The 26,136-nt window shown below is 44.7% G+C and overlaps 1 protein-coding gene across 3 annotated transcripts in view; it reads right to left on the minus strand.

The window, feature by feature from the left end:
* SHISA6 (shisa family member 6) overlaps positions 1–26,136 on the minus strand; it is a 271,825-nt gene that overhangs the window by 112,315 nt on the left and 133,374 nt on the right. For 2 of the 3 annotated variants that reach the window (XM_073234775.1, XM_073234774.1), the window contains exon 4: positions 24,695–24,790. The exons of the other annotated variant lie outside the window; for it this stretch is intronic. In XM_073234775.1, coding sequence (XP_073090876.1) covers positions 24,695–24,790 — 96 coding nt within the window. The remainder of the gene's footprint in view (positions 1–24,694; positions 24,791–26,136) is intronic. 3 annotated transcript variants of the gene reach the window in all.

Here is a 26,136-nt window from a genome sequence, read left to right on the forward strand (position 1 = left end):
CAGCTGAGCCTTTCCAAGTAAGAACCATCTGAATTAATCATCAGCCTTCAACCATATCCCACCTGCCTTGATCAATGGGCAAATAATGGTTTGTACACCGGGGAGGTATTTTTCTGGAGTCAGTAATGAACAAATGGCTTTAATTTCCCAGCAGTTAATGTCTGGCTCCTTACAATTTGACTGAAGTTTCATGCCTGGTACAGAACTCCATTTCTAGGTGACAGCAAGCTGAGAAATCCTATGAGGACATGATACTTAGATGTACCCTTTGCATCTTTCTCCTTGGGTGAAATCATGTATTAAGAAGCATGTTTTAATTATGTATCTTAATTCTTTATGACGGTGTTTCTCAAACCTGAACATGCATCAGAATTACCTGGAGGTAATTATTAGGACACACACATTGTTGATCGCCACCCCAGAGTTTCTGATTCAGTGAGTCTGGAGCCAAACCCAAGAATTTGCAGGTCTAACAAGTTTCCATGTAATTCTGACGCTGCTGGTCTAGGGGCTGTGCTTTGAGAACCACTGCTTCACAGATACTGATACAACTTTTATTTTTTTAAATGAACCTCTAATGGTTTCCCATGTAGCATAAAGGCACAGTGAATATGGAAACCATTATGAAGCCCCTCATCTGGCTGGATACAGCAGAAGAGTCTGCTGTCAGGAACGTGGTTAAAAACATCTGCTCCCAGATTCTTCCACTGACTTCAGACATGGTCTACTTAGTCAGGGCACATTCAGTCAGATCTGTCTACAGATTGTCAGGGAGACCACATCTTAGAAGATGGCCAGGGAAGAACATTGATTCCAAGTCTTAGTTTTTCAAGTATGAGGTCACCAACGAGATGGTTCTCACACAAGGTGGGAGACTCCAGAAACGAGGGCAAACTCACTCCACAGGAGGGTCCTTGAACGTGTGACAAGGACCCACTCACTCTTTATTTTCTTCATGTCAAAGGGGACTGGACACACCCCAGAGAGCATAGGAGGGGGCCCTTAGGTTCCTGGTTGATCCCCAAAAGGGCCATTAGTAAGGACAAAGAGTAGTACCATTAACAGGAGTATTTTAGACTCTGAAACCATCAGCCAAACTCCTTATTCCAGCATTCCAGTCTTATATCCAAAAGCAAATTCAATTCTAGGAACACAGTAACACTGTTCTCATTCTGAATAAATTTATTTTGGGTTTCCAGATAAGTTGTCCATGGAAGCCTCCTAAGCCTCTATTCCCTGAGAGAGATGTCTGTGTATGTGTGTATCGTGGAGAGAGAAAAAAAATGAAATAGATATACCTAAAATTAAAGGCCTGCTACTCTACTAAGATGGAGAACCTGACAGTTCATTCTGCTTCCAGGGGTCAAGTGAGGTCTCTTACTTACGAGTACATGAACTATGGGGAATGTTAACAGTCATACTGTGAGATCTGATTCATGGTTTATCTTGGAAGAAGCCCACTCTCCTGTGTAGTGCAGGAGTGAGGAGCACAGATGTGAAGCTAGTCACCTGCTCCCTTTGGAGACTCCACCACTGACTAGCTATATAATCTTCGCCAAGTTACCTAAACTCTCCGTGCCTTAGTTTCCCCGCTGTAAGACTGAGATGCTAATAGTACTTTTCTCATAGGACTATTGTGTTGTGTAAATGCATTAATATATGAAAACTACTCAGAGGAATGCCTGGCACATAGAAAACTGCTCTGTAAGTGCTAGCTATTATTATTTAGGTCCCAATACGGTGCCATCCTTCTCCTTTTGTTCTATGCAAATTCCTCATGCTAATGCTATTTAGACTGGCTGACATCCAAAATTCAGACTGTTGCCATAATTATCTTCATATGGCAGCAGGATCATTCCAGAACCACCCTAATGACTTTGATTGGAACCAGTCACCTGTGCCTATTTACACAGCAGAATGATTGGCAGGGTTTTGGAAGGACTGGGTATTCCAATTACACTTTTGTTGGGTATGGACTGGTTGAGCAAATAAGCCCTTCAGAATCGCACTAAAACAGATCAGTTTCTGTACATTTTATACAACTCAATAGAGAAACAAGAAAGAATAAAGAGGAACCATTGATTCATTCCATAAATGTTCTTGCAGCTTCTGCTGTGTTCTTAGCATTGTGCAAAATAATGTAGATTGAGCAGTGGACAAGCCACTCCCACTCTCAGGGAGTGCACCATCTAGTGGGTGAAACAAGTTAGAAAGTCAACAAATACTGCCCAATATACTAAGAACTATAGTAGATATTCCCATGGGCTGCTGGAGGAGCACAGAGGGGTTGCCTAGAATTGCAGTGCCCATCTTGGGCTGGGAAGGTGAGATCCTTCCACAGTTAAAAAAGAGATGGAAGACAAGTAGGAGCCAGCCATGCCAATGAGGTGGGCAAGAGCATTCTGAGGAATGCCATGTACGAAAGCTCAGAGGTACAGATGACGCTGAGGAAAGTGGAAGTTGCAGGGAAGCAAGATACTAATTCATTAGGGTTCTAAAGGAAGGACCAGGAATGGAAAAGGGCAGGAAGACAAAGATGGAGGACTGTATGAGTGAGGGGTTAATCCCATGCACGTGGTGTATTTATGTACCCCATGCTATGTGGTTGCGTAAACGTACAACGCAAGTTGCTCCACCAGAGGAAGGGAAGCCAAGAAACAACTAACCAGCCACTGTGTTAATTTTCTGTGCAAAGGTAATATACTAGATACAGGTTTTGCTAATATTGCTATTGGTTATGCTTCAATGAGCTTTTCTAAGATGATAATATGGATTGTCTAGCTGTCTGGAAAAAAATACTCAGTGCTCAGCTGGTTGGGAAGTGGATTTTGGAGAGTAGATAGTAGGTTTGTGGTTGGGATGGGAGCTAAGCAGCTGGATCACAGAACCACTCTGGTAGGAAACAGCTCCTGGACCAGCAATTCTCAGCTGGGGCTGCACAAAGTTATCACCTGGGAAGCTTTAAAATTACTAATGTCTGCATCTCAGCCCCAGAAGCTATGACCTCACTGGTTGGGGGTTTGACCTGGGCAAAAGGATATTTAAACACTCCCAAGAGGACTCTGATGTACAACCCAGGATGGAGAATTCTCATTCTATACCTTGTCACCTGAAGTTTGCCCCTGGGCCAGCAGCACCCCAGGGACTTGTCAGAAATGCTGCACCCCAGGCCCACCCAGACCTGGTGCATGAGAATCTGCATTTCAATGACATCCCTACATGATTCTGAAGCACAGGAAGAGTTAGAGGCACTGACCACAGCTGTGCATCAGCATTGCCTGGGAAGCTTATCAAAAAAGGTTGGCACTTCTATAGATTATAATTCAAGAGCCTTTCATCTGCATAGGGTTTTAAGTTTTGGTGAGTCCAAAGAGCAACTTGAAATGAAACCCACTGTCTTACTATGCAGATAAAGTTGGACTGGGCACCCAGTGGAGGGACTCAGCTCAGATTGAGCTTATGCAGAAGGTTGGGGAGGGAGGCAGATGCTCCACCTTCTCACATAAGGGGGCTCCACACTGAGAAAGGGGTATGAAGCTCAGAGATTTTGTGGGAGGGCTGCATAGCCCCTGGTAATTGCCAAGGGAACAGATGGAGACAATGAATGAGCCCAAAGATGAGGTCATCCTGTGCTATAAAATGATTCACCACTTCCCTGTGATTCTCCAGAAAGGATAGTTGAGGGGCAAACAGTTTAACTCTCCTTGTGCTCATGTGTGTGTGTGTTGGGGGGGGTGGGGCACATCGTCCAGTGCAACAGGGCCTTATCATGTGCCCTGAGCATCCTCGGGTTCTTATAAGAAAGTCTCTCCTGCCTCACATGGACCTCCTTCACCAAATGGCCCATAGCTGGTAGTAGGTACAGAGTTCCAGGCCCTTATAAGCAGCGAGAGGGCAAATGGAGGTGGCTGGCCAAACTTAATGTAATGGCTATGTAAGTTAAGCACAGGCATTTTCTTTCCTCTCCTTCCCCTGGGAGGGCGCTGAAGTGAGCAGCAGGGCCCTCAGACACAGAGGCACCAAGCCTCTGGACCATCTCCACCCTGTCTGGGTCGTTGGTGAGCCCTGCTCCAGTCCTCCAGCGCCACCCCTTGCCCAGGGAGACTTGCCAATAGAGTCTTCCAATCCCCAGCCAGGGTCAGATGCAAAGAAAGAAGGAACAAATGAGAGATGAGTGAACAAAAAGTATGTTATTCCGATTGCAACTGCTCTTGTCATTCAAAAGAACGAAGAAAATACTCAGAATCACCTGTGCCAGGAGCTTTTTGAGTCTGGCTCTGATCTCCCTAGAAGCTGCTCGATATTTTTATTTTTTCTTTTGACAGAACACCTCGCCTCTTTGGCTGAAGTGTATAATTTCCTACCTAGCTCTTGAGTGGTGCCTCAGCCCTCACACACAGAAATAAGAAAGCAGGTGTGAGAGCTTTATGCCCCTGGGGTGTGGTGTAAGGGCCTTGGGGCACTCACCCTGCTGCTCCTGCAGCGGGCTTTCCAGGTGACAGTGCTCCTGAGTGTCCCCAGGGGGACCTGCCAGGGACTGATTGACAAGAGGCCTCTGGGAACACCACTCAGCCCTTCTTTTTCTCCGCCTCCAATTACCTGGGGAGGGAATGGATTGAGAACACATTTAGAAAAAGTGTTCATTGTCGCTTTAAAAAATCTCCTCTGTAATTAGGTACTATGGGGATAGTCAACCATGAAAAGCCGTGATGAGTACTGTCAAGTTCCATAAAACAAGAGGACCCAATGAATCAAAATGAAGAGCTGGCTGAGCCTCAGCATCTGTCTTGGCCACTCCACACCTACACCCGCCCAGCAGCAGCCTCGACTCTCAGGCAGTCCACACTGCCAGGCCACATCCAGAACCCACGGTGGGTTGATGGGAGGTCATCTGAGTCTTTGACCTCTCTCTTGAAAATCCATCTCATCAAAAACAGTATCAACAGTTTTGTTGTGCTCCCCTTCTACTTCCAGAATGAGCCCCAGCACCTGCCAATTACCAAAAAGGTAGGACAAATCAGAATCTTGGCTCTTTTTGCATCGTAGTAGCTCCTAGGAAGTATTAGTATGCATGGGATGAGATAAAAGTCACAGAGAACTGCTTGGATTCCACCCTGTTCTCTGATGGCTTTTGAGCCTTCTCCAGTGAACTGTGAGTCTTGGGAGTGATTGCCCTCTAACAAATCGAATAAATCCAGTGAGTATGAATGTAAAGTAGAGTGCTTTATGAAGCCTTAGTTGCATTAGTGTGACCACCAATTAGTGTGGTCTCATGGGCATTTATTCTCTGGGATCCCACATGAATGAGGTTTTTTTTCAACCCTCCCTCTTCCACAAGGGAGTTGTTTCAGGATACCAAGGTCAAAGAATAGGAGGCGAGGCAGCCAATCCAGAAGCTTCCAGGCAGGGCACAATTCCTTCCATGGAGTGCAGTTACCAGTGCTCCAAGCATTTGTCTGACCCTGGCGCAAAGGAAGAACCTGCACTCTTTGGCATCTTCCAATCAATTCCCTTACCGAGGCTGGCCTCAGTTCCTTGCAGTTGTAACTTACAGTTTCCACCCAGAAGTGACACACTCCATACTATTTGTCAATTTATCTGGCTCTCTTTCCCTCCCAGTGCAAGAAAAGTACATGTCTTTGCTTTTCTGAAGTTTGATATATCCACGGGACTTCCTTTGACCAATGACAAATGAATGGAAGTCACGTGTATCACATCAAAGTGGAGCATCTGAGAGCTGGTGAGCCATTTTCCCTGCCCCTCTTCCCCTCCCAGGTGAGCTGAGAAGATTAGTACTTTAACTGGATAAAGCAACTGAGATTAAAGAATGTAAAGGTATGTTCTCCCACAATGTCTGATAGGCTCAGAATGCCTCCCAGTAAGTGAAGGAAAGTAGTATGAAACTAGAAAGCAAAGGAAACAGTTCTGAGGACTGTATCTCAAGAACTATGGATGTTTACCAGCATGTGGAGATGACTGGAATCAAATACGTAAGGAAGCTCCTATGAGGACAGAGTTGAACTGCAAGGGACAGGGAATTTGACAATCTTCAGGACTGTAAAGAATCTCTGGACTTTGGACTTGCAGTGGGAAGTGGGTAGATTGAGACAACTGTGTAGTTCCTAAGGAAGATGTACCCCCAACACCCAGTTCAGATATGGCCAAGGAAGATAAAGGAAACTGTGAAGTTCCCTGGGGGAACGGAGCTGAGAGCCATAGAAAACACTGAACAAGGAAGCTCCTCAGAGAGCAGAACAGCAGCCTCATCAAGGAACATTCCCCAACCCAAATCAGGGGCCTTCACTATGTCTGCACAGAGACATTTCAAAATTGCTAGGGAGCAGTGCCTGACAAGTGCCTCCCTTTCTTCTCCTTTCTGATGGGAGTGCCTGTTGTGGATGCCCTGCCCATATTCTTTGATGTTGGTGTATATGGAGGGAACCCTGTCTTTTAGTTCATAAATCTCTAGTGGGATTAAGAAGAGTCCCCTGTAGACTTGATAAGGAGATTTGGATGTGGGGAAAACTCTTGGAGACTGAAATGCATGGAAGGAAGCAATATTTATGTAGAGCCATGAAGTATGAGTAAATTTAATGTACGTCCATAGGTGGGAAATCAAACAGTTCAGGTTTCATGGAGGCAAAAAGAATATTATACAATCAGTGAAAGGTTCAATAGAACAGGCAGGCTACCCATATAAGATCTGAACTAAGTAGAAGGCCAATTAGAAAGGCTAGTAAGGGGGATGATCTTAAATGCCTATGTAATGGAAGAAATACAAGAAATGGGGAGCCACTCTAGGATTCTGAGCAGGATGATGATTTGCTGAACATGATATTGAAGAAAGATTAATCTGGCAAAAGACTGTGGGAAGGTACAGGGGCCAAGGCAGATTCCAGTTAGGCAGCTATTAAATTTATGAACTGAAAAAATGTTTGCACTGGGGAGGTAGACAAATATGAAAAATTCAAAAGATGTGTTGAAGATAGAACAATCAGGAGTGTGCATCAAAGGAATCACGCAGAAAGGATGTGCATGCTTCAGGTTTGGACCACCAGAGGAAAAATGTCAACAAGTTTTCATCAAAATAGAGGTTGGTTTGGAGGAAAGATGCAGGTGTTCCTTAGGACATTCTGAATGTGCAGTGATGGCAGAAAATGCAGGCATGTCTCTTCCTTTCCCACTCCCAATGCCAATCTTCTGCTAAAAGACTATCCATGGAGTTACTTCATCAAAAAGGCAAAGGCTGGGAGAAACAACTTTGAGTATTTGACCTAGGAATGATGACAGGAGACAGGCGGGAATAGAGGATTAGCACAGAGCTTGGAAAATGTGCATATCTGGGGAATGGAGGAAGGGAACTATACCCAGAAAAGGAGACAAGGCATGGTTGAGGAGAAACTATTGTCTAGCATCATGAGAAATAACTTTCAAGTTAGAGTGGGAAGTCCACAGGATAAAATGCTGGAGAAAAGCAAAAAAGAAGAGTGAAGAAAAGAAAAGTCTTCATACCTGGAGATTCATTTATTTTTTTATCAGGGACCTTTAGCAGTGGAGTTTATTCTAGTTCTCTGCCTGAAGAGTTGCATCACCATCTGCTAAAATCCTTCACCTGCATGGCCCAGTATCTCCATAAACATTGCTCTGATTCCTAACCTCCTGCATCTGCCATTATAGGAACATGATGAAGGGGGTAATGATATAATTCCATAGTGTCAATGACATAATAATTAGTTCTACATCCAGTTAGTAGGATTCATAATCACTGGTTAGGGTTTACAAAGTCAGCAACAAAGGTTGGAAGTGACTACTACATTACACATAAGCTCATGAACTAAGGCTGATCAAATAAGACTTTGCTGCAATATGCGTAGCTTTATCCATATTTCTATATATTCTGTGGGTCCTATCCAACTCTCTGGTATATCATAAAACCAAAAGCATTATAATCAGATAGCCCTGGCCTTAATTCCAGCCCTGTTATTTCTAGTTGTATATTCAGTATAACCAGAAAACAGAAAATCCCAGATTTTAAATTACTTTTAGTTTAAAAACGAAACATAACAAATCTCAGCAAGTTACCTTTTCATTCCTCCTGCAATTCCTGTGGTGAACAAGGAGAGTCTGGAAAAAACTATGTGGAAGAGAGAAGAGGCAAGATAGCAGTAGGTCTAAGAATGATCTACAACTACTGTTGGAATAAGAAAGTTCATGCTAAGGGTGAAAATACTGAAGGACTGCCCTGATAGGTCAGACTACTGCCTACATGCTATTCAAGTGACAGCCTCCTAAAGAATTGTTTCTGGGAAATAAGAAGGTAAAAAGGAAGGGAGAGAAGCTCCTTGGAGATCAGTTGATAAAGAGAAAAAGAAGGGTGGGATCTTATGAAACAAAAGAGGGAAAATATCTTTAATAATAATAATAATGCCCATTAAAGAAATTTTACTTTCTCTATTAATAGAAAAGCTACCATTAAAACAAGTCTTATACACTGCCCACAATTAATTTGAAAACACATATAAATATGAATATATATATATACACAAATCTATTAAAGAACATAAAATGAGAATCCAAACACCTCTACTAATGATAATTTTCTTCCAGCTCTACACAAAAATAGCCATGAAGTAGAAGAAAACTGTACATGAAACTTCAAAATGAATTAAACGGCCTTAAAGGCACATTTGCAGTTATATATATTAAAAAGAGATCACCCTGAAAGGGAAATTAAAAAATTAAAAACAAATGGCAAAGAAATAAAATCTTAATGAGAATTTACTGAAATTAGGAAAGACATAGAAGAAAAAGAGAGAACAGAGTCAAAATAAAACATACATTGATGAAAGGCAAGAAAGTACAAAGAAAATGAAAATGAACTAATGAAAGCAAAAAAGAATTAGATGGTGAAACCACTGTATGGCAGGAAAAAAAGAACAGCATGCTTATAATTGGAGTCTTCTAAGAGCAAAAACAAGACTGGAAGATAGCTAATATATAAAAGTGTAATTCAATGAAACTTTCCTTAAATTACAAGAGGTTCTGACAGTACATTTGGAGATTGTCAACAGGTACCTGGAAAATGTACAATGATCATCTCTGATACACTAGTAAAACTAAAGGACATCAAAGATAAAGAAAAAAACTCTGAAGGCTTCCAAGCAAAGAGATCAAATAACTTACAAAGTCAGAAGAATCAGACTGTCATCAGACATCTCAAAAAATGACATACAAAGCAAGGCAATAATGAAGCACCATTTTAAAAAAATCAAGAAAAGAAAGTGAGCCTAGAATTTTATAACCAAAGTTTTCTTCAAGTGTCAAGGCTAGAGAACAGCAGTTTCAAAGAACAAGAATTTGGGAATTCTGCATCCATGACACTTTAAAAAAAATTGAGATATAATTGAAATATAACATTGTATTCATTTCAGGAGTATAATGCAATGATTTGATGTGTGTATATGTTGTGAAATGATCACCACAATAACTTTAATTAACAATTAATGTATCACCACAGGTAAAATTTTTTCTTATATATTTTTTAGATGATTTATATATGATAGTGTAATAGGATATATTATTAAGCATCCATTGGAGGGGAAAAGATTGAGCAAGATCTGTATGTGCAGCATTAAACATTAAGTACAAAGGTAACTACTAGAAAAAATAATAAAAACCAACAAAAACTTTTACGATTTACTCTCTTAGCAACTTCCAAATGAGCCCTTTTCAAGCAATCTATTGGAAAATGAACTTCATCCAACCAAGAGATGACTGGGAAAACTTCAGAGGAAAACAATGATGATAAGCAGATAGATAGGTAAGAGATTATAGATCTCAAAGACTAAAATGTAGGTGAGTAAGAGGGGAGATCACTAATGTAAAGATGGTATAAATGACAAAGTACAAATAATGCACCTAAAAAAATGACAGAAGGAAGTAGAATGAATATACTGATTGTTGCATAGGCAAATGCTGTAAGTTAAAGGATATCAATAAAAACTGAGAAGCCAGATGATAAAGGTTAATTATAAACACTTGGGACTTAAGAGCATTAAACATTAACTACAAAGGTAACTATTAGAAATAAAATAAAAGCAACTTAAATACCAAAATTCAAAAAATGAATTAAATATAAAAAAATACACAGTTTGTATAGAAAGTTATTACTAAACTAAATCAAAAAGCACTAGGCCCTGATGGTTTTATAGAATAATTATTTCAAAACTTAAAAGACTATATAGTCCCAATGCTGTACATGTGGTTCCACAGCACTGAAAGGAAAGGAAAATTCCCAATTCCTTTAATAAAGCAAGTGTAACACTGATACTAAACATGATAAAGATACAAGAAAGAAACTATATACCAGTGTTATTCATGAATATTGATACAAAAATAGTAAATGAAACATTAATAGAATCCAATACCATATTAAGAAAATAATCCAACATAACCAAGTGGGATTTATTCTAGTAGTGCGAGATTATTAGGAATGATGATGTTAGGAAATCCATTAATAATATATATCATAGTAATTGATCTAATAGAAAAATTACCTCTTCATAGATTACCACTTCATAGATGAGGAAGAGCTTTTGACAAAACTCAATACTCTTTTCTGATTTTTGAAAAACTCAAGGAAATAGGAATTGGATACTTTCTAACATTAATCTGAATCAATATATGATCTACATGTTTTTCTATCTATCTATTGTGTATCTATCTACTGGGGTCCTAAAGACAGTATCTTAATGAAAGCTCTAGAGCATTTCCTCTAACATTAAAACAAGGCAAAAATGCCTTTTATATCCACTACTGTTCAACATTGTACTAATGGTCTTAAGCCAATGCAATCAGCCAAGAGAAATCATTGAGAGGCATAGAGTATAGAAAGCAAAACTACCTCTATCTGCATATGATATAATAGCATACCTAGAATGTCAATGATAAAAATAATTAAAAAATAAATCACTAAGACAGAAAGATATATAATTAGCATACAGAAATTAATGCTCTTCATATACACAAACAAACCAATTGGAGGTCCTAATGGTAGAGAAACCCCACTTACAAATAGTATTTAATAAAGAAGTTCAAATACTTTGAAATATACCTAATGATGCTTTATTGTGGATCAGGACAAAACATCTTTCTTCTGTTATAAAGGATATCAGTGGCACATTTGAATAAAAGCTGTAGATTAGGTAGTGGTATTTTATCAAAGCTAATCTTCTGACTTTGATAATCATACTGTGGCTATATAAGAGAATGTTGTTGATTTTAGGAAATGCACAGAGGTAAAATGTTATATCTGCAACTTACTCTCAAATATTTCATAGACAGAAAACATATATATATATATATATATATATATATATATATATAGCATGTGTGTGTGTGTGTGAAGAGCCAGAATGATAAAGTGTTAAAATGAAAATGTTAAAATTTGGAGAATTTGAAGGGTATACAGTAATTTTTGTACTATTTTTATAACATTTATGTAAGTTTGAAATTATTTCCAAATGAAAACTTTCAAAAGACAAAAATTCAGTAAAAAGAAGCAAGTGGCAGGCCTAATACTGGTTGTATAAATGATCGTGTAGTAAGATATATTATCAAACAGCCGTTCTGAAAAAAGAAGATTGAGGTAGATCTGTATGTGCAGATACTGAATGATAGGTAGCCAAGTGAAATTAAGTTTAAAAAGCAAATGAAGAATGGTGAATATATTGTATTCTTTTTTTGCACTTAAAATGCATATGATTGGAGTTGTAAAGAGTACAATAAAAAATAAAGAGGTATCAACTCTCAAAGAGGACTAAGAGAGTGGAGATCAGCTCTGGAGTTTGCTGGAGAAAGGTGTGGGAAACTGCCTATGCCATCCTCTCTCCTGTATTTCAGTACACATGCACAAATCCTGGAATAGCAGGATGAAACGGCATCTTGTAAAGGTTTACGGGTAAAGAGATGCAAGCCAGAGAAATGAGGCAGTTTCTTCAAGACCACATTTCATTGCAACAATTCAGGTCTCTTGCCTTCTATAGTGTTGTTTCAATTCATTCATCCATTCATTCATCTACCTTTCCATCCATCCATTCATTCACTCATTTGCAAATACCCACTGAGCATCAACTATGTGCCAGGCACTGTGCTAACCATGGGGAACACAGTGGTAAACATCCCCAGTCATGGTCCCTACTCACACAATTACTGGCAAAGATAGACATCAGGCAAGAAATTGTACAAATTGTAAGTAACTTTTTGAAGAGTATGGGGAAGGAAATACTAAAGATGCAATTAGAAAATATAATGGAAGATATCATTTTCATTTGATAGCCAAGGAAGACTTCCTTGAAGGGAAATTCAAGCAGAGACCTGAACAATGAGTAGATTGGTCTGATAAGGACCGTAAGGAAAGAACATTCCAGACAGAAGAAACAGTCTGTGCAAAGACCCTATGGAGGGAAGAACAAAAAGGAAACCAATTTTGACTCGAGTGCAGAGCACAGGAAGGGGAGCAGTACAGTAAGAGGCTCAGGCAGTAAGCAGGGGCCAGGTGGCACCAGCTTGCATGCCATGTTTACTTAGCTCCTGAGTCATGTCACTGATGGAGAAGAGGAGGGGAGGGAAGAGGATGCCCATGTTGCCTTTAAGAGTTTTGAATTCAGCCAGTATTTTTATGATGGGCAAGTGCTGCTCCAAAGAGCCAGAGTTCATATTTCAGACTCTGGCTCCTTTAGAGAGCTGTTGTGGTTTTATAAAGCAGAGGGTGACAACAGATCTAAGCTTCAGGTTAGGTTAGGGAAATTGGGTTAGGTCAGGTTAAATTAGGTTAGAGTAAGTTAAATCCTCTGGCTGCTCAGCTGGAGAACAGGATGTGGGGCAAGAATGGCACTCCATCTAGGAGGTCTTTGCAAATTGTTTAGATGGAATGGGAGGGATGTGTGAGCTCAGATGCTGGGTAACAAGGGGCAAGCACGAAGCAAGGTTAAGGAAACGGGATGGAATGGTAATGGATTTCCTGGGTGGTGAAGGAGAAACATGTCAAGCACAGCATGCAGGATTCTACTTGAGCACCTCAGTAGCAAAGGGTGCCATTTGCTGGGCGGTCCACACCTCCATCTGAAAGAGTATGAGCTTCTGCCACATCTGCCCTGATTCAATCTGGGCACAGCTGGCATCTGTGCCATGGCTCCATCTATTTCAGCTGAACAGATTCAGGGTTCAGGTGCCTGCATTCAATTGCTCTTGGTAAAAGATCAGAAAACCATTTTGCTCCCCCAGAATTACTCTCCAAGGGCAAAAGCAAAAGGATTCACTGGGAAGCAACAAAGAGAACAAGAATCTGACATCAGTCTTACTGGAGGAATGAATACTTTCTGAGCTCTGGCCTCTGTGAAGCCCAATCTGCACATTCATGCACTGCTGGTAGAAAGGTAGATGGATGATCGCTGCTCATCTCAGAAAAGTGTGACCCCTCTCTAGCACAGTGAACATCTATGGAAGGTCTTCTTGCAAGTATCTTAGAGTGTGGGCAGAAGAATAAGCCACTCTGAGAACACAAGGAGAGAAAAGCTGCCTGCCTTATTCTGTACAGTCATTCACACTTAGGAGATATCTTCTTACCCCAGAATACCAGAGAACAAAGGGTCTTACTAATCTTCAATGCTCTGATTTACTCAGTGAAACTATGAAAACTGCAAGTTAGAAAATCCACGGGTGAGGCCACAGTTGAGCCTCCATGGAGCACTGAATCCATGAGCCCTCCTGACTCCTTTCAGCGCAGAAGCCTGAGCTACACCATGATGTGTGCAAAGCAGAACACTTGGTGGGAGGAGTACAGGCCAGGGAGTTGACCATAAGTTTGCCATGGAGGCAGCTTCATACAGGGACCTGCTTTTTGTGTTTGTTTTGCTTCTTGGTTTTATCTTAAAGGCAGAAGAGTAGAAAGAAGGAGGAGGTTATGGTAGTGATAATAAACTGGGATTTTTATCTCAGCTCATATTTTGTCCTCAACCCCAGGATTCAGGACACTGTCTCAAGCCACCTGTCTACACTTCTGTTTTCTGCTGCCCTATTATAGGCATCCTATGCCCCCCAAAATACTGACATTTCCAGTCCCATGCCTTGGTTCTGGAGGCACCCCCACGAGAAATGCCCACCTCGCCCCACTCGTGGCTTTTCACCCTGTTCCTGCCCTGCGAGGACCATCTCAACTCCTGCAGGAAGCCATTCAGGACTCTTGCATTCAGAGACAAGGCTCACTTCCCTTAAACTTGCTCCACTCATCTCAGAATCTACTCATGGCACTTCCCATTTGCATGGCAGGCACTGTATTCTCGAAGCCAGGCACTGTTTCACTCAACTTTGTTTAATCAGTATTGAAGTTTCTTTGAAATGGACAAATCTCCAAGATTTGGACATCTGGGACAGGTCTCTGGAGTCTTAAACATCCCTACATCATCCCTCAGGACTCAGGGATTCCTCCTCAGATGACTTCCTTCCCCAATTGCGGGACAACCTGGCTGCAGGGTATGGAATGAGACTTCATGGCAAAGGACTCTCAGAAATGGAAGTGAGCTTGAAGACCATCAAGGGGGCCACACTTAGAGCAAGAATCCTCTGGGCAGAGTTTATCAAGCAAAATCATATGCACTTGAATCACGTGTCGATCTTGTTAAAGTGCAGATTCTGATTCAGCTGGTTCAAGGTGGGGCCCAGGGGTCTGCATTTCTAACTAGCTCCCAGGGGATACCCTGCCACTGGCCCTAGAGCCACTTTCTAAATAGGAAGGGGCTGTGGCACTCTTGAGCTGCCACTAACAGGAAGAGCTGCCACTGGCTGAGCGCTTAGAGCTCTGGTGTGCAAGTCATCTCATACAATCGCCAGTACGGCCCTGTGACGTAGAGGACGCTCTTACCTTATTTTACAGATGAATGTCATACAGGTCAAGGTCCCATGGCTAGTGAGTGGTGGGGCCAGCAGTGAATGAGCATGCCTGACTCTGATGGCCCTTTTCTTCTTACCACTAGCCTTTGTCCACAGTGATCTAATCAGGGAAGTTTACATCACTATTTGGAGTGGGGTAAGTAAGACTGAGGCAGAGGCCATGATTCCAGGCAGGAAGGGCTAGGATTTTCTTATTCAGCCACACATGTCATCTGCAGAGTCATGGAATTACATGGTTATGTTGCAGAGAGTGGTGCCCTGAGAACCTGAGAACATCAGCTTTCTGGCCGCCATGAGATCCTGGCAACTGGTGACTGAGAAGCCATCTTTCCCTGGTCACAGACTCCAGCTGGCAGAGGGATGGCATTCCCACCACCTTCCGGCACTGGACAGCCCCCATAGCTTGGCTGTCAGGATTTGAGAGACTCTTGGCAGTGAGGAACAGAGAATGGGGGAAGCCAGTGCCAAGGGCTGGTCTGGGAAGGGGAGATTCCCAACTTGGATGACCAGTCAGTGCCAGGGCCAGTGCCAGGAAGAGGCTGTCCTGGCCACACAGCTGCCCCTGGGGCCACTGTGAGCCATGGGACATGGCAAGAGCAAACTCGGATCTGGCACTAGCAAGCGGTGGGAAAACAAGAAGACTGCAGCCCGGGGCTGCCAGCACTCCAGCTGGGCTCTCCACTCCTTTGGGTTAACAAGGGAACCTGATTCATAACCTCTCCCAATGACAGTTTAAAGAGACCACCGAGATCCAGGGTGCTAAAGGCTTCCCATGAACCTCCCTTCCTGCTTGAGCAGAAAAGAAGAGTCAGGCTGGCAGAAGCTGAGGAGTGAGGGATGCTCCCCTGATCTCAGTGTACCAGAAGACCAGGAGTGGGGCACCAGGCCATGCAGCTCTAGTTGTCCCTGGGCCAGTCCTCTTTTGGGTAGAACACACAGGTACCCTCCAGGTGAGTGCGACTTCCCAAGGCAAGGAGACTTACAGTGCAGCCTGACACCCTCCTTTGCCCTGCAGCATCCCTCCTGTCTTTACACCAGCAGGCGGATCGTCCCAGGGCACTGGCCTGTTACCCTATGTGTGCCAATGGCAGCAGGCCCATAAACGAGCATTAAATGGGGACACGTATGGTGCAAGACTCAGCAAAAATGGCCCAGTGGGTGGTAATTTTTCTCCATGCACCATTTACGGAGGTGGGTGAATTGGGTGGCAGCTTAGACGCGGCACTTCCTGTTAGTGTGTGCCATTTCAACCCAAGCACTGCCCTTAGAACAAGGTAAACCACGAGCGGTGGTCAGCTGGTGGACTGACTTCCTTGTGCCGCTGAGTGGGTCTCTGGAAGGCGAACAGAGGTGGACTTGCAGGTGTCTCAGGAAGTGGGCCTGGGACGCATGCTCCTCAGACGGAAGTGCAAGGTTTCGCTGCTACCAAAACGAATCCAGACAGAGACAGATTCCTCAGTCTGACTGAAGAGAGTCACAGCACCTTTTCTGCTTCCTGGGCAGTCAAGGCTATTCTTGTTAGCAGGACTGACACAGGAAAGGGGGTTTTGAGCAATAGCTGCCTTTAACCACAATGGCTGAGCTGGCAAATGGAAATAACCAATTAAGATACTCTCAAAGGTATTGCAGTGGGTTTTGTTTGAATAGCATTTATGATGAGAAATGACTCGCTGGGTGAGGGTGGCATTCACCATTTGTGCACAACCATTTTTGCTTCTTATGCCATCCATTGTAACCAGTCAGCCACTGGGCAAGGTGGACTGAATTGTAACAGAGCAGGGTATCACACAGATGATGATGCGTATTTTCCTAAGTGTGAGGCTCAGCCTGTGTGTGCCTTATTCTGTACTTATTATTTTGTATTTGACTTCTTCCTTCGTGTCAAATACCAATGAGTAAAGCTGAGCACAGAGTCAAAGCCTGGTTCTTGGTATTTAGCCATTAGTCAGGAACAGGCCTGGGGTTAACAAAGGGAGCTGCCCCCGGTGTGCAGATCAGACTGGTCAGTAGACAGCTTGGGTCCTCGGCCCAGAACCCAGAGACACCCCCTGCTCTGCCCCTACTCCTTCCCACCCACCCCCAGCCTATGGATAAGCGGAGGAAAGACTGCTCCCAGGTGGTACTGGCTTCTCAGAGGCCAGACTCAGGCAAGCCAGGCCCAGCATTCCCTCTCTCTGTACTTCCAGCTCACTGTTGCCATGGAGACCAGAGGCCTTCTGAGCCCTGCGCTCTATATGGAGTCCAGCCTTCAAACACCTTAGTTTAGTCAAGCCCACTCACTCCCCTGGCTCCCAGAGTGTGAAAATATCTAAGGTGGGCTTCTTCAGCCAAGTGGCGCATGGGTTCCCTTCCCACAGCCCACGCCGTAAGGCTCTTGCTCAAACCCTGGTGTGGGATGGCAGCCTGCAGTTCTACTGAGGCCCAACCACCCATTCCTTTCTTGTAGAGAAGACCTAACTTTGCACTCTGTTGTGTGTGGTTGTGGCAGCACCCAGGCAAATGGGTGGGTGGGAGGGGTGAGCAAGGGCCCGGTGGTTCAGCACGGGAGTCACACTAGCAGTGGGGCGCAGGCAGGAACCGAGGTAAGACCATGGAGAGGGACCGCATGGGGTGGGGACCGCACGGGGTGGGGACAGCACGGGGTGGGGACCGCACGGGGTGGGACGCCCAACCTGATCTCCCCGCTTTGTTCAGCTCTCCCACTCTTGCTGTTGTCCCTGGGGCGGTCCTTGCTGGAAGCTCCTGCCCCTCTTGCACTCTGTCTCCCACCCATGCCAGGACCAAGGCCCTGGCCCTTGTCCCCTCTTACTCCTAGCAGACCGCTTGCACAGGCTCATCCCTGTCTAACCCCTGCACGTTTTCTGTTAGAACCCATCTCTGGCTTCATGCCCTGCTCGGGGAGCAGGCGCCACCTGCCCAGCCCCTAGAATCCGTCCCGCAAATCCCTCCGCATCCCTGTTCCTCCTCTGCACTTGGGGGCTTCTCCAACCGCCCTCACCGCTGAGACTCCCCAGCGGGCATCAGGAAGCTCACTTTCCCAGCTCCAGCTCCAAGCTCAGCACCTGCTCCAACGCTCCCACCCTGGCTGCAGCATTTTTCTCTTTTCCCTTGTTTTCTGCCGCATGGAGAGTCCAGCTGGGCAGCAGGGCTGGCCAGACCCTGCCTAGTCCCCAGGGAGCATCATTTAGACAGAATGAGGAGACCCATTCAGGATCTTTCTCTGGGATCTGGAATGGTCCCACAGGGCAGCAGCTTCCTGCATCCTGACCTTGTCTCCATCTCCAAGGTCATCTCAGGGAACTCCCAGGGCTCTGAGCACCCAGAGGCTGTGCAGAGGCTGCCTCCAGGCAGGAGCACCCTCATTCTACCCTGCTGGGCTCTGGACACGGGTGGGGAAGGTGCTCTGAAGCCAGGGTGGCTGGGCCTGCTCACCCATCCTCACTAGTAAGCAACTGTCCCCGTTTGCCCAGACTGAAAGGTTTCTTGGGACACAGGCTTTTCCATGCTGAAACCAGTATGGTTAGACACCCTAACCCTCACACAAAGACCTGGCTCCCCAAACCACTGAGCAAAAATGCCAAATGCCTGCCCGTGCACCTGTGGTCACATACTCTGCCCTGTGTATGTGACTCTGGGTGGGTAGCGCTCCTGGTAAAGGTCAACCCCTCCTCCTGGGTGGAAGATTCCATTTGCTCTCATGTATCAAGATGTCACTTCTGAAAAACCGCCACTCCCACATTATCACTTTTCCCTTCTTTACTGGATTATTCCTACCAGCATACAAATATACCATGACTTCTCCCATCTTAAAACAAAACAAACAAAACACAACTCTCTTTACATTCCTTCCAGCTACTGCCCTTGGTCTCTATTCTCCTTCACATGAAAATGCTAAAGAATTACCTGCACCTAATCTGCTCTTCTTCTCTCATTCTCTTATTTTAAAAATCTTCTGTAACTTTTTATTGCAGAGCAGTCCAAGCAGGGCGGCTGCTGTAATGAGCCCTCCTCTTCCAGTCCCTGCCTGTCCAGATCAGGCAGAAGCACACTCCGACATCACCCATTCCTTCCCGTGTCCTCTGCACGAATGTGCTGCCCGTGGCCCTGGGCTGCTCTTGCCAAGCTCACCGATGGCTTGCCTGCCACACTTCTCAGTCTTCATCTTCTTGGGCCTCTACAGCTTCTAACAGCTGGTTACTCTCTCCCGTGGAGACTCTTGTTTTGTGTTCTGCTCAATTTCTAAGACATCACACTGCCTGGGTTTTCCTGGGTCATGGCTGCCCACTGCTGACTGGTCTCCTTTGTAGCTCCCACCTCATCCCCCCAACTTCTCCATGTCAGGGTCCAACCTGATGGCTCCCTTCCAGAGCCTCTGCTTGCCCAGGGAGTGACACTCCCCTCGATCTCATCCAGTCTTGTGGCTTCATGTACTGGAAACTCCTGCATTTATATCCCCAGCCAGGACATCACCCCCAAACTTGACATTTCCACATGGATGATGAATAAGCATCTGAAACATAATATGATGTCAGACTGAATTCACATCACCCCAACTTTTACCTAAACCCTGTCCCTCTCAGAGACCTCCATCTTCCTAATGTCTCAGGCTAAAAATATTTTAGTTTTCATCCCACTCAGAGAGGCCACCAGATCCTTAGATGGCCCATGGCCTTTTGTGGTCAAGCCCAAGCCCCTCTCAGACTCCACTCCCTACTGCCCACGCTCCTTCCTTCTGCTCCTTCCTCCCGTCTGTGCCCACACAGGTCAGGTGGGCGATACGGGGCTACTCCTTCGGCCTGGGAGACCCTTCCCCCAACTCCAGATTGTTTGATCCTTTATCCCTGCAGACTGTGCTCAAATGTCACCTTTTTCTGAAGCCTTCCAAGTGCTCTTTTAAAAATTGCAATTCCTTCCGCCCCTTCCCTATTCCATTTTGCTCCATAGCTTTCAACTCCACCTGACACACTTCATGGAATTAACTGCTTGCATCCTTTATTTCTATCATCTCCCACTGGTCCGGAAGTTGGTCTGTGCTACCCTCAGTGCCTCAAATCGTGGCTGGCACTGAGCAGGCTCTCAGCATATGTGCTCACATGAAGGAAGGGATGGCCAGGTGGGCAACAGTGCCTGCCTCCTACAAGGGTAAATCACTTAGGAGCTCCTAACTCTTTGTAAAGGCTTCAGGGATCTCCCTCTCTGTCTCTGTCTCTCACACATGTGCATACACACACATACACACCCGCCCCTCTAGCTGGTCCCCAGCACTGTGGGAAGGACCTGGTAAACATTGAGAAACCCCATTGGAGAGGCAGGCAGTAAGCAAGCACATCACATTCCCTACAGTAATGGCCTGAGTGCAGAAGCCAGTGGCATTGAGCACGTGTGCATCTGCTGCCACTGCCTCCCATAAGGACTCAGGTCTCGTGTGGCCTGGGATACAGATCACTGGACCTGGGATACACTAGCACAGATCACTGGACTTAACAATACTGACACATGGGGGCTCTGTGACCAGACTCAAAAGCAACCAGCCTGAGATTTTAACTAAACTGCTTAAATAGAATAAGGTCTCTGTAGGTGTGTTCATGTACACAGATCCTGAAAAATTAAAGGAAAATAATTAAAAACTAAATTAAAAAATGAAGGAGACTGAGCTTCCTTTCTAGAAGGACCGACTCTGCTAATCTGGTGTTGATGCTCTAACTCTTGGTCCGTCTTCTTTCTGTGACTTCCTATCTTGCAAAATGTGTGCCTCAAATAAGACCAGCCACAGACACTGGGTGCTTACTGGGCACAGTCCTCCTGAGCCAGTGCTCCTCATGCCCTCAGCATCTCCCATGTTCAAGAGGAAAGATGCACAGTGGCTGGGAGCGTGATCTTTGGAAACAAGCCTGGATTTGGAATGAAACAGCACTAACTGTTTGATGGGCGAGTCATTTGCCTGCTCTAGTTTCAGTTTTTCACTGGTAAAATGGGGTTAAGAAGGTGAAAATGAGACCCTGTAGGCGAACTGCCAGAACATAGTAAATGCTCAGCAAATAGATGCCTTTATTGCTGGGTTTTCACTATGGCAGCCTGGGTGGCTCTGCTTCCCCAGGGACTGCTCCAGGTTGTTGTATGGGGGTGTAGGTGTTTGAAGAACAGAGACAACGTTTTAGGGAGAACTTGGTCTAGAGGAGGACCACTGTGATCAGTATTTTCCTTAGCCTTAACTCCATTTACCCTAAGTGACAGGCAAGCAGGGGCTCAAAGGAAGAAATCAGAGCAGGGGACACAAGCAGAAACAGTTCCTTAGAAGGGGAGAAGAGCAGAAAGAGTAAGAATTATGGGAAGAGGGCAGGAGCACACATCCAGTTAGAGAGTAAATCCCAGAAGGGTGTCAGTAGGAGCGCCGGTGCCAGGGAGCCTAAGGCAGGGTTACACCACTGCAGAGGTCGGTCAACAACTGTGTGACCTTCTGGGCCAAAACATGGGGTCCCAAACGGGATGGAGATGGAGCAGGGGGCTCTGGTAGTTACCAAGCCCCCAGGGTCAGAATTCTATTTCTTCTCACGTCTCACCTTCTCAAGCCCATTAATGAAAGAACATAAACTTATTTAGGCTTCATCTGAGAGGCAGAGTCACCTGTGCACCTGGGTCTTGTTGTGAAGCAACCAGATCTATATGCATCTTCAGCCCTAGCTCTGCACAGGGAGAAGGCCCTGCTGAAGCCAGAGGACCCCTCTCTCTCCACCACGCCTCTGGGGCTGTGGAATGGCAGACGGGCCTGCAATGAAGGTTCACAGTGCCACTTAGAATAGAGACAATCAATGCTCGGTTGTCAGACAATCAAGGTCTGATAGAAATATGTTAAATTCAGTGATATGCAGGTTGGCAGGAAATGGCACTACCTTCTAAAGCAGGTGTTAGTTACCCCATTAGTTCTGAGAGTCACAGTGGGGTTTCACAGTGTCCAGGTGCCACCAGAAGGCCTAAGAAAAATGTCGGAAAAAAGAAGAAAATGAATAAAGGAAGAGGGACCAGAGAGGCAGAACTGGAGTTGAAACAAAGATAAACAGAAAAAGAAAGGCAGAGAATGAATCACCCTGATGGACACTGGCCTCTGAGTGGTTACCTTCCTGTGGGTATTTACCTGGGGCTGGTTTGCAGAGTGGAAACTGCAGGAGGACAGAATGGAGCTCGGCCCTTTGGCAGAGATCTAGGCTGTGCAGGAATGAAGAGCTCTCATATTAGAAGGAGAACCCTATTTTCACACTCCCCTACCCCAGTCTCTTTGCTCATGAAACTTCAGTTATTATCTAAAAGGAAATTCACGCAAGGTACACTCCCTGGGCGGGGGAGGTTTCAGAAGTCTTGGGTAAAGCGATGGAGAAGAGGAGCTGGTAAGGGCGATGGGTGGGGGGACAGACTGGGCATGCACAGGAGGGCCACAGAGCAAGTTAGGATGGGGACACAGCCACCGCAAAGGGTAGGGTAGGGCAGGTGCCTGGGCAAGGTAGGGTCTCCTGCATGCCTCTAGTGGCAGTGACCAAAAGGGCAAGCAGGGATAGGAACCACCTTGATGCCGCTGTGATGTGGGTCCAGCTAATCTGGAAGCAGCCTATGTCCACACCTGGTGAATGTGTGGTCAGGTCCCCCTGTGGCTCTGCTTCCATCTCCTACTCCTGTTCTCTCCCACCCTGCTTCCTGTTTCCCCACACCTCAAGCAAGCTTCTCCCTCAGGTCCTTGCTGTGCCCCTTGTTGCCTCTGCCTGGGATACAGGCCTCTCTGCTCAGGCACTTATCCAAGACCTCTCCCTGATGAGGTAGCATCCTGCCCTGGTACTCCCTGCCCCCTACCTGCTTCTTCCCCCAGTGGGGTATGAGTTCCAGAGGGGTGATTCTATTTGGTTTACTTCTGAGAATTGCTCAGCACATAACAGGCCTCATGAAACACTTGCTGAGTGGATGTGTGAACCCCAAAGATGTAGCATTTATAAAAGAGTTCTACTGATTGAACTGTTGGGTATTTCAGCTTGGGCTGCCCACAGTGGGTGGGGTCGGGGTGGGAAACCACTGCAGTTCAGAAGCCTTGGGAACTGTTGCTGTGTCTGAGTGAGAAATCCAGACATTGCAGTTCTGCTCCCTGGGCTGCAGGACTGTGGCAGCCAGCCTTCAAAATGGCCCCCAGTGATGCTGGACACCTTATAGTCATATCTGTGTATGGTCCCCTCCTATTCCAAATAGGGTTGACTGTGCAACCAATAGGCTATTGAGAAAACAATGGTGTGTAAATGACAGACTTGGTCATAAAAGACATTCTGGCTTCTGGCTTTCTCTTCCTTAGGTCACTTGCTCTGAAGAAACCCACCCACCATGCGGGGGGGACTGAAGCAGCCCATGGAGAGAATGTGACGGGGTGGGGGGCTGAGGGTCCTGCCGACAGCCAGCAGGATGTGAGTGAACCATCTCAGAAGCAGGACCTCTAGCCCCAATTGAGCCTTCAGATGATGTAGCCTTTGCTGACATTGACCGCAACCTCGTGAGAGACCCCAAGCCAGAGCTCCCAGCTCAGCTGCTCCAGACCTGGCCCTCACAAAAACTACAAGAGATAATAAATGTTTTTTTGTTTTAAAATGTTACATTTTAGTCATTTGTTTCACGGCAGTAGGTAATTATCACAGAGTGAGTGACATGGAGGTGGCCGTCCGTGTTTGAGTTGATTGGGGCATGACTAGGATTGTCTTTCAGTCGTTAACTGTGCAGCCCAATTCCGCTTCTGGAGCCGGCTGGTCCCAATTTGATTCTGCAACTCTTAGTAGCCACAAATGCCACCTGTATCCTCAATAAACTTTATTTAGACACAAACAGACACAACAGAAAATACATACACAAATACAGATTGTTTTTTTCTCTATAGGATGAACAAACATCACATAAGGAATTTAAAAAGTAGGTGCATGGAATGTAAGAAAATATTGCAGAGTTCCTTGTTTGCTCACACTTAAAACAGACACAAAATTCAGAGGAAGACAGGGATATGCCATCCCTACAACAGAATTCACAGTTGGTCTGGAACAGTACACAGGTGTTAGGAAAGTAATCAAAGGAGTTAGGGATCAGTCACTGAATATGACAGAATGCTCACAAAACAAGTAGGACTCTGTTTAGACAAAAGACAGAATCGAGGATTCCATTCCCCCTGCACAGATGCTCTGCAAGCTGTCAGCTAGGTCATTAAGCAGCTCAGCAAAAATGCCATGTTAGCGTTCATCTTGTGGTTTAAAGCTCTGTGTAACCTCTACCCTTGTGTCCACATCATAGAGGGGTTTACACAGACACACTTAGGACACTGACACTCTCACTGTGCATGCTGGCTTAGAAACCCACAGTACAGAACATTGACATCGGTTTATAAAATGTGGCTTTAAGAAGGAAAAGGAATAATAGCCAAGAGAAGAACACTGCCAGTGCTGCCTCATCCGTTGGCAGTGTTTCCTGCCACAGGGCACCACTGGTGTCTCTGTCCTGCTCGCACCGTGGGAGGAGCAGGACGGATGTCTCTTGGAAATCTATTATTGCCCTCTAAAGTCACCCCTGTGACCTCCTGTCAGAAGCCACACATGTCACCAGGATAAGCTGCAACGGAACCACCCCACTGATTCCTGTCCCGGACAAGCCTCTGGCCTCCACACCATCTTCACATTTCAGATTGGGGTTCCCTAGGCAATCTCTGTATTTTAGTAAAAAATGGTTTCCACTGTACCCTTCGTGTGTCCTCTTCCTAATGTGACAAATCCAGATGAGATGAAGTTGTGGAGATCAGGTCCTCCACTTCGGTAAGCATCCTTCCCATAATGTCCTGTAAGAAGATGGGGCAGAATTACCTGGCACATCCATGACACCCACAAGATGACACATGTAGCTCCTGTTCACCCAGTGGGGGTGAGGACCTTAATTTCACATCAGCAGCTAAGCCAAAAGGTAATAGCAGTCAAGAAAAACAAATATATATATACATACTTTATATATATTTATAAAATATATGTATTACATATTTATATATAAATTTATAAAATATATATATGTGTGTATATTTACACACATATATATACATGTACATATATATATATACACATATATATACACATATATACATATGTATATATATCATGCTGCAACAAAGAAGAAAGTTCTGGGAAGGTTATGTTGAAAGCAGGGTGGGGGAAAAGGGGCCACATGACTTGATTTTGGCATTTCTGACAGAGCACACCAGAACATCAGGTTCTTTGTCCTACTATCCTTTCCTGTGTCTCAGAAGCCTTCTTTCTCTTCTTGCCTTACTCATTTGTCTTCTTTCCTTCCAAAGCAAAGAGGCATGAGCTTGGTCAGGACTGCTCCCTGTATGTGTACATGTGTGACTCATACCACATCCCATGCAACTAGTGCCTTGTGGCTTAGGAGAAATCCAGCATCAGCTGGGCCTGACAAGCAGAGTGGTGGTTATAAAACCCTGGGAAAATATTTATGTGCTTCCCTCTCTTGGCTTCCTGCAGGAAGATCTCATACCTCGGCAGCCTTACTGCAGTCAGCTACCTGTGGGGACAGGGTGAGAAAAAAGGTGGCGAGCAGGACCCTGGGAGAAGAAATTCAAAGAGAAATAGCAAGTTAATGTTTGGCTTTCAATGTTCTAAATAGGATTCCACAATTATGCTCGAAATGCAGGCATTGTAAAGAAAGAAAAGATTCTCTAAATGCCACCTTAAGGTATGCACACGCAGAAGTGGAGAAAAGCCATATTTTTGTCATGTCGCCACCAGCGCATATTAAAAAATGTACTCACAGTTATAACAGTGTGCAGAACTACCTAAGATGTAATGCTAAGTTATAAAGTGGACAAAAATACTTTATTAAATATGATCACAATGCTGTAAAAAGTTCAAACCACCTCATTCAAAAGAAAAAAAAAAAGACTGATAGAAAATACACCTGATATTGACAACTGTCTTTGGGTAGTTGGAACATGAATCTTCTTTATTTCTACTCTCCTTTCAACTTTTCTATATTTTCCAAGGTTTTCTGTTTATAATGAGTATGTACTTTTCATAAAAGAAACAGGTAAAATAAATTTCTAATGGAAAAATATATGGTAAATATAAACACAACCTCAATTGCATTTTTCTTAGGAAGGCACTCTGCTTTAGTAGA

The sequence above is a fragment of the Manis javanica genome, chromosome 4 (genome assembly GCF_040802235.1).
Source record: "Manis javanica isolate MJ-LG chromosome 4, MJ_LKY, whole genome shotgun sequence".
NCBI lineage: Eukaryota > Metazoa > Chordata > Mammalia > Pholidota > Manidae > Manis > Manis javanica.